This window comes from Silurus aristotelis (genome assembly GCF_946808225.1).
Source record: "Silurus aristotelis genome assembly, chromosome: 27".
NCBI lineage: Eukaryota > Metazoa > Chordata > Actinopteri > Siluriformes > Siluridae > Silurus > Silurus aristotelis.
Window position 1 is genome coordinate 14,534,552 of NC_139600.1, and position 9,846 is coordinate 14,544,397.

General features: G+C 36.3%; 1 protein-coding gene across 1 annotated transcript; it reads right to left on the reverse strand.

Annotated features, from left to right (window-relative positions):
- Positions 1-3,660: 3,660 nt before the first annotated feature.
- Positions 3,661-8,434, reverse strand: LOC310721357 (uncharacterized protein). Its single transcript, XM_083533008.1, has 6 exons — positions 8,170-8,434; positions 5,451-5,756; positions 4,364-4,488; positions 4,136-4,242; positions 3,875-4,034; positions 3,661-3,754 (listed from the first exon to the last, which is right to left on the reverse strand). The coding sequence occupies exons 1-5, from the start codon at positions 8,333-8,335 to the stop codon at positions 3,881-3,883; spliced, it is 858 nt and encodes a 285-aa protein (XP_083389134.1). The 5' UTR covers positions 8,336-8,434; the 3' UTR covers positions 3,661-3,754; positions 3,875-3,880.
- Between the last annotated feature and the right edge of the window lie 1,412 nt (positions 8,435-9,846).

The following is a 9,846-nucleotide window of genomic DNA, read 5'->3' on the forward strand; positions in this document are numbered from 1 at the left end:
ACAGAGATGTCACAGATTACTGAGTGTGTAAACTACTTAGAGGATCATGGAGAGCACATTGAGAGGGTGGTGGAAATCTATGACAGTGCTGATGCTGTTAAAGGTCACAATCCCAAACTGGAGAAAGAGGATACCAACATCAAGACTGAACACAGAGTGTAATTAAATGATCTAAAAGCCTGCATGAAAGAAATCATACAGAAAATATTTCTAATACCTTTTTGGTCTTTTTTTATTTTTTTTATAAAAGTTGCCAATTTTTTTAGCACATACTGTACATTTATTGACATATACATTAGATTGCAGAGACACAAAAATTCTCGGACACCCCAGATATAATCAAGGGACAGAATTGCAATCTAGAGTTTGAGGATATAAAATAAAAAATAAAAAAACAATTACACACAAAAGATCATTCTTAGCTCCTTATGAGACAAATTGGTTTGGCAATAAATAAAAAACTGAATAAAAGTTAAAAAGGACTCAGTTCACTCATGCACATCTGAAGTATATGCTTTGTCTCTTACACATTTTGGTTTTAAATTGTTTTGTACAGTAAAACCTCGGTTCTCGTCGGCTGCGGAACTCATTATATTTGTGACTCGTCACTTTATGACAACTGAAAAAATGTTTTCTATCTCGTGCTCATGCTCAGAACTCGACACTAACTCTCGTGATGAAACTCGTTAGCGATTCAGTCTTGGTAAAACAGATGCCTAAAAAGTCTCCTCGTGAACAGTGTCACAGAGTGCAATCCAAAGCGTTCTATACAGTACAGTACTGCATAAAAAAGTCAGTTTCAGCACTTGTTATGAGTCTTGGAACAAATTACAGAAAAGTACTGAGGTATTACTGGATCTCATTTTTAATCTTGCCTAATCAACTATGACCATGACTTACATGAAAAGCTGACTTAAATTGTTAAGTGTACTGACTGTAAATTGAGAGGGTGTCACTGAATTTAATACTGCTCCTCATTCAAACAATCAACTCACTGTCCACCTCACTCTGTGACTTTTAAATGCTGTTCCTGATTGTCATTGCTCATATTCAGGTTTTGTTCATTGTGCATGTATTTAGTCTTTAGAGGTTTGTTTTGTATTTTTGTATTTGGATGTGCATTTTAAAGTAAATTTCCTGCACTTGCTTTTAATTCCTACATTTTGCATGCCAGTGATTTTGTAAAAAAAAAAAAAAAAGACGTAAAGTTGAAGGGTGTAAATCTAATTGTTAATCCCAGACAATGAATGTAATGTCTGACTACAACTACAGGTCACATGTCCCTGCATTCATTAATTTCTAGAACTTAAACTGTGAGAGTAGGGAGCAGGTTGAGATGAGCCTAGACAGGTGGAGGTATGTGCTGGAGAGAAGGGGAATGAAAGTCAGGAGGAGTAAGACAGAGTACATGTGTGTGAATGAGAAGGAGGGCAGTGGAGGGGTGCGGTTGCAGGAAAAGGTGGAGAAGGTGGAGGAGTTCAGGTACCTGGGGTCAACAGTGCAAAGTAATGAAGTGTGTGTTAGAGAAGTAAAGGAAAGATGGCAGGCAGGGTGAAGTGGGTGGAGAAAAGTGATAGCAGGAGTGATTTGTGGTAGAAGGGTATCTGCAAGAGTGAAAGGGAAAGTTTATAGGACTGTGGTGAGACTTGTATGGTTTAGAGACAGTGGCGGTGAGTAAAAGACAGGAGGTGGAGCTGGAGGTAGCAGAGCTGAAGATGTTGAGGTTTTTGTTGGGAGTGATGACGATGGACAGGATTAGAAATGAGTTTATTAGAGGGACAGCACATGTAGGACGTTTTGGAGACAAGGTGAGGGAGGCGAGATTGAGATGGTTTGGACATGTGCAGAGGAGGGACATGGGGTATATCGGTAGGAGAATGCTGAGGATGGAGCCACCAGGTAGGAGGAAAAGAGGAAGACCAAGGAGGAGGTTTATGGATGTAGTGAGGGAGACTTGCAGGTAGTTGGTGTGAAAGAGGCAGATGTAGAGGACAGAGGGGGTATGGGGACGGATGATCCGCTGTGGCAACCCCTAATGGGAGCAGCCGGAAGAAGAAGAAGAAGAGTTGCAGAGGCCACAATCTAAATTGTGCTTTAAAGAAAACGTTAAAATAACAACAAATCAAAACAATCAGATTTCTTTGCTCTTATGCCATTTTATAAAAAATAATCTTAAACTTTAAATAACTTAAAATATTTTGCTTTCCATAAAAATATCTCCAGTCAAACACCAGACGTCTCACAGCTTCATCATGCAGCTCTTCAAAAACTCTCCCTCAGTAAATAACCGGCTGATGTGCCTCTGATTTCTCCTCTGTTTTCACACCAGCTTCACTTTAACTCTTCTACTTTCTGTATCTTCTGCTCTGCATTCAGGGTTTTCAGCTTCTCCTGATGTTTTGTTTCGTAGTTCCGTCTTAGATATAATTCCTTAATTACAGCCGCATTCGCTCCACAAATAAGAGACACGTGTTTACCGCCAGTGTCAGTAAACATACACTCAGAATTCCATTGGTTTTGAAAGGCTCTGTTTTCAGAATCAGCTTTTCTCTTCACCACTGTGAGGCGCTGTTACACAATAACTTTACAATAGGGTTAAATACATCAACAGAAGCTCGAATTGAATGCTGGACGCTGAAATGTTCTCAGGTAGTCTAGCGTTCGGTAAGATAGCTGAAGCGCTGCATTATGGGATCTGTAGTTTGTGTTATCAGCCCTTCATATCGTCGGGACATTAAAAACAATAATAATAGATCTATATAAAATCATCTCGCAGCCCAGATATAATTGTACGTCGGGCCGGATTTGACACTGAGTTTGACACCCCTGATCTATGTGAAGACACTGATCATGTTAATGATTTCTCACAATAATTATCAACAATGATTTAACAAGGTAGGAAACAGCTATTCTTAGAAAAGGCCCCGTAGGCGACTCATATTGGTGAACCCTGGTTTATACAGTCATCACAGTCAAATAAATCTTTTCTTTGCCTCTCCCATTCTAAGACTGATTAATGGTTATTTACTCAATTTTCCACTAATATTACAAAACTACACATATTACAGTACTATTTCTACACATATTACTGAGGCAGTCTAAAATTTCTTACAAACATTTGACAACACTGGCAGCATTTTTGTAAAGAATATTTATGGCTTCGAACAAATACAATAAATACAAGGCAACACCACTAATATCACTGCTTTTATCTCCAATAAACACAACACTATTACTCAACAATTTTTTTTTCATTAGGAGAAATTCTTGCAGAAGAAAGTTTCATAAAATTATAAATAATAAAATAAAAAGCTTTCAAAAACAGTAAAATAATTTCTGCTTTTTCTTGTAGCAGGAATTGATGCATTTATTGCAAAAGCTATTAAAGTTTATTGACTCCAGTATAAATCTGTATTTACTGTGTTATTTAAATGCAGTTCTCTCTTAAACCAAATCATGCATAGTCAAAACAAAGATAAAACAATAAACAGTCTTGTCTGAGTCAAACATGATAAGATGAAAATTTCTAGTCATGTGAATTTCTAAATACTTTGTGCTACTGGTTAAATAATAAAATAACAGACTGAGAACCACAGCACATTTACATGTTTTTTTTAAAAAGCACATTTTTTTTAGCAGATTTTTATCCTGTAAGTCCCAAAAAAATGTTTCTTTGCTGTTAAAGTACAGACTTGAGTTTTCTTTTCTTTTTCAGCCTACACAAGACCATTACACAGAATCATTCAAGCTACTTAAGGAATACAATTGTGAGAATAAATGTGAAAGAAACACAGACATTAGTTTCACACAGTTGTTCTGTAATGGAATTCCAACTTTTTTTATTTTTATTTTTTTATTACAGTGTCTGACTCCAATGTGCTCAGTTAAATATTTTCATCTCACAAATTCCAAATCCAGCAAAGTCACAGGGAAAATCAGCCCAGGTTGAAATATTAAATGTAGCAAATTTATAACCTGTTATAGCACAGTCCTCATTTCCCCCATAGTCATTGGGTTCTCCGGGCCACCAGAACCTTTAAAAACACAAAGAGTCAAAATGTCAGTTCTTACCTAGAAATATAGATTTAGTAATAAAAAATGCATTGGGAGTAAATTTTAGTTAATGATTTCTTACGAAGTTGTCAGTAGTGTACCATCAACCCATTTAAAATTCTTCTCCATTTCTGTGTCAGACAGACCAATCCAAGCTCTAGCGTTACCAAATCTTTTACTGATGAACTCCTGTAATTGTAACAGCAGAGCATTAATATAAACTTTCTCTTTCTCTCTTTCTCTCTCTCTCTCTCTCTCTCTCTCTCTCTCTCTCTCTCTCTCTCTCTCTCTCTCTCTCTCTCTCTCTTACCTGTTCCTCTGTGCTGTTTATAATCACCAGGTCTGCTCCGTTGTTTATACAGTCCTTTCTGCTTTCACTCCAGGTTTTCATTACATCAGATATGCAGTAAATGCTTGAGCTGAAAAATCCACATCCTTGTACAGAGTATTTATAAATAGTGTCAGAATAATTGCCCTTTGATAGCAAGATTTATTACAGTTTAGAGACATTTGATTTTTTATATTCTCAATTTTAAGAAATGATTTCAAACAACAACAAAAAAATTTTTTTAATTAAGTATTTCTTCTTCTTTCAGCTTCTCCCATTAGGGGTCGCCACATTAATTATACTTAATGAAAATTTAATCTCCGAACTTTTTTTCATTTGCATAAAATTTTATTTTATGTATTTTAAATATCAGATAAAACCCATTAGAATAATACCAGTAAGAATTATTATTATTAATACTTTAAATTCAATCCCACCCCAAAGAGATTTTAGCATTTTACATCATTTACAAGTTGGATAGTAGTAGTTGGGTATAGTACACTATATTTCCAAAAGTATTGGATCACCTGGTCATAAGTATGGTATGTAATTTTTGAGCATTGCATTTCATATTTAGTCCCAATTTGCTATTATAATTCTCTCCACTCTTCTGGGAAGATGCTCCACTAGATTTTGGAGTGTGCTTATGGATATTTGTGTTCATCAGCCACAAGGGTTTTACAAAAGGCAGCTACTGATGTAGGTGAGGAGACCTGGGGTGCAGTCAGTGTTCACATTCATCCCAAAGGTGTTCAGTAAGGATTAGATGAGATCAGAGCTCTATAGCAGGTCACTGAAGATCTTCCTCTCCAAAGCATGTAAACCAGATCTTCAAGAAGCTCACTTTGTGCACGGGGGCATCACCATGCTTGAACAGGTTTTAGGTTTCCAAGTTTAAGTGAATGCAAAATTTTATTATAGAGCATCTAAAGATGTCCTGTACAATTGAGTGCCTCCAGCTTTGTGGTAACAGTTTGTAAAAAAAAAACACATGCAGCAGGAAAGATCAGGTGACCCAATACTTTTGTAAATATATAATAATAAAAAATGTACAGTAATATTCACTTACCGAGCTTTAAAAGAATGTTTTTCAGGCTTGATTTCTGCTGCTCGAACTGATCTCTTTGCAGCAGTAGCTGGTCTTTCTGAAATTGTAACTGGTTTATCTGGAGTCTCATTTTGTCATTACTGGTCTGTAAACGCTCTCTCTCTGTATTCATGGTGTTGTAGCTGGACTGGAACTGGTTCTTTTCTGTGTCCAGTTTATTGTTTTTCAACAACAGCACTGTGACGACAGTCAGCAAAAGAACACACAGCAGCAGCAACAGCACACTTACTGCAGTCAGGCTGCAACATCTGCCCCAAGCAGTGCCACCTGCTCAAGATAAACAGACACGGATGCACAATTATTTTAGTCTTATATTCCCTAAAAAAAATATTTAAATTGTCTTTAGACAGCATTTGGTAAATGCTCTCAAAATTATATATAACATAACATTTGTTCTATAAAAAAAAAAAGACACTTCTGCGTGCACCATCAATCATATACACATGAACACTTTCAGGGTCATGCTGAATTAACTATGTCTTCCATTGTTGTTTGTTGCTAGCTATGAATCAGTTTGGTTATCTTGGTACCTTGTCTCATTATTTCATGTTTAGTTTCTTTGTCATTATGTATTCTTTGGTAATAAAGAAAGTCTGCACCTGCATCTGTTTTTGGATTCATTAAACAATAAGCACAATCGAGCCGCTTGTGTCATTTCTATCAGTATAGTTTTCTGTTGAAAAAAAAAAGACTTGAAAATGAACAATGAATTCTTCGGTTACTCATGTTTATGCCATTACTGCACTCGGTCCTTCTTTAGTACTTTGTAGTTGAGGCCACAATCTAAAATGTGCTTGACCATTATTACCACTAAATCAGATCCTGAAGAGTTTTGCTTTGCATTGCATTATGCAGATCTAAACGTGCCATTATAAAAAAAAAAAAAAGTATATGGATCCGAATCTTAAAGTATCTACCTTGTGGAATCCTTTGCATGAAGAATTAAAGCTGGTCTGAGAGTAAATCAAAGCAAAGAAATATTTGTTCCTAATAAAGTGTTCGGTTAGTGTATGACATTTCTGACTCAAATTATGACCCATTGTTTATATTTCGCCATATAGAAAATGTGATTAAATGGTTGTCTGATTCCCTATTCCACTTTTCTTCCTCAATTTAAAATGGCAGATTAAAACCTTTGAGGACATCAGAACTTCTGCTTTTTCTGGACAATTCATTTCAAAGTGCCAGTTCATACAATCTCATAGTACATGTTTTTACATGTTTTCTCTCTCTCTCTCTCTCTCTCTCTCTCTCTCTCTCTCTCTCTCTCTCTCTCTCTCTCTCTCTCTTTATATATATATATGTGTGGTCCCCTGCTTATCGACTTTAATCCGTTCCTTAAAATCGGTCGAAATGCGAAAAGGTTCGAAGAGCGAATGTAATTATCCCATAAGAAATAATGGAAAACCAATTAATCCGTTTCCGTTTTTGCCCTGTTTTTAGCAGTATTAATACTAAATAATACAGGTACATAAATAATACTGTATATAATTGTTATGCCGCGTAATGAGCGGAGGCAAAGCCGGAGCACAGTTCGCTTTGAGTTTATTGAAAACACGGAGAGTTTAACACAAAACACACACACACACACACACACACACACACACACACACACACACACACACACACACACACACACACACACAGACACGGCAGTCTATAGAACCCCGACGAACGAGAGAGAGATATCCGTGGTACGAGGTCCACGGGCGAACGCACGGGTGGAAAAAATATAATCCGGGATGCGCTTTGGAAAGAAAGCACAGCCGTGGAGAGCGCGTGGAATCTATATTATTTAGTAAGGAAGATATACATGTGACAGGGAAAACACAGACAAACCTACACCAAACACCTTCACATAACAACAATAACTGACAAGGAGTGTTTGTGAATGAGGGGTTTATATAGGAGCTGGGGATGAGTGAATAATGAGCAGCAGGTGTGCATGAATGAAGCCGGGGCTTCAGGGAAAGCGGTTTTGACAGCCGCCGAAGGGGAAAAAAAAGACTTTACACTTTAAACAAAGTATAGTATATACAATATATACGCACTAAATTGTTATATTGACTGCTAAATAACACTATATTGTTCACAAACAGAAGTTTAAATTATGATAGATGCTCTCTCCACGAAGGCTGAGGCATGACAGGGAAGCTTCTTTCCCTTGCTCCACGTGGGTCGGGGTAATAAAAGGTCGATAAGCGGGCATTTGGTCGTTCAGCGGGCACAAATTTCGGTCAAAAAACTGTTCGCTAAGCGAAAAGTTTGATGTCCGAGCCGGTCGATAAGCGGGGGACCACTGTATATTGAAAATAAAATGTACTGTTTAATCTAGCTGCATTATTAGGTCAATTAAAAACAACCATTACCAAACATTATTTTCAGGATTTTTAAGATTCTGTTTGCATATGTTCTTTTACAGTATATACAGTATATTTAACTTACTTTAACATTAAACATTAAAACTAACTTATGCTATATTGCTCTCCTAAAGATCACCTCAGCATAGTGGTAAGAAGTTTTTTTGTTAAATGAGAGCATTCCCTTGATCAATTCACTGTTAGATGTGTTAGTGTGTTACTGCTCCTCCATCATTTATTATTTTGTGATTTAATGTTTTTTAAGGGTTACATTCCTTCATTTATCACTATTATGCAATCTATGTTTTTAAAGCACATACCTGTGTGTTTGGTCTGTAGGTTTTTCTTCACATTGATGTCTTCTGTTACTTCTTTAAGGTCCTGACCTCTAACAGCATCTACATTGTCATAGATTTCCACCACCCTCTCTATGTACTCTCCTCTCTTCTCTGCAAAGTTCACATAATTCTGATCTAGATCTGACATCTCAGTTCTCTGAAACACTGAACTACAGTGTCTCTGCCTGTAAACTATAACCTCCACCACTTTAGTGTACACACTCTGTAATGACACAGGTCTCTTCTATCATTTGGTAAATAAGGAAATCACTAATGTGCAAAGAGGAAGTAAGCAGGCACCAGCAGAATTAAACACTTGAGGCTAAAATCTGATTGGCCAAAAAATATCTAACATTCACATACACGTACTGTATGTACGAAGCTGTACATGTACGAAGCAGTGCAGCCAAAAAAAGCGCTACGAAATGAAGAGAATAAACTGTCGGGAATAAATTAATACAATTTCATTAAACAAATATTAGAATTTAGGTTGTAAATGTAGGTCAGTGCTTCTGATAGTGTTTAGGCCAGCAGAGAAGGCCTTGCTGGCCCTGACAGCCCACCAAGTCTAATTCAAACGCAAAAGATAATTTTTAGCTCCTTATGAGACAAATAGGTTTGGCAATGAATGAAAAACTATTAAAGGCTTAAGTTAAAGGGCCTCAGTTCACTCATGCACATCCGAAGTATATGCTTTGTCTCTGTGCACATGCTGTTATCAATCCTGTTGAGCCTTTGTTTCTATTTTGGTTTTAACCTGTTTTGTACAATAATATCTAGAAATTTGCTCGTCACTTTATGACAACTAAAAAATGTTTTGTAACTCAGTGTGCTCAGTACTTGACACCAGAGGTGGGAAGTAACGAAGTACAAATACTTCGTTACTGTACTTAAGTAGATTTTTCTGGTATCAGTATTTTACTCCACTATTTATTATTAACTTTTTAATTTTACTCATTACTTTTTTTTTTTACAAATATCTGTACTTTTTACTTCTAAAATTTTCAAAACCGGCTCGTTACTTTAGTTTTAATCCATTAATTTGGTGAAATATAAAATTTTTCTTTTCACTGTGTGCCGATTTTAGCCGAACAACCGATTTCCTTTAATGCAAGTCTTTTTCAATCCGCTGGCGTATAAAGTCCTGACTCTCACTCTTTACGAAGCTAAGAATCAGCAGGAAGGAGGCAGTAAGAAGACAGAGGGAGTCATTGATGTAAACATGACTGAGAACAGACACATTCCTGATCATCATCATCTTTTCTCTGCTTGTGTTCTATATGTGGATCTTCAGCCTGGATACATTCATTAGGTAACAACATTTTTAATTAGTTTTGTATTAATATATATATTAAGCGAAATTAAAACCTCCAGCAAAACATACCCTTATTTACGACGTCCTTTCTTCACTTAGATAAAAAAAATAAATAAATAAACTTCACCGAAAAAATATTTTTAATCAGAAAACATTTGTTTTATTTTTGCGGCAAGTCTCAAATTAAGATGAAACTCATGAGCGATTCAGTCTTCTGGTAAAACAGATGCTTTAAGAGTCTCATATTAGCTTGTGCACAATGTCATAGAGTGCTTTCAAAGGATTATATTTTGTGCTTTCTGTGCATTTAAGCCTTGATTATGGGTCCTAAAATGGGTAAAAAT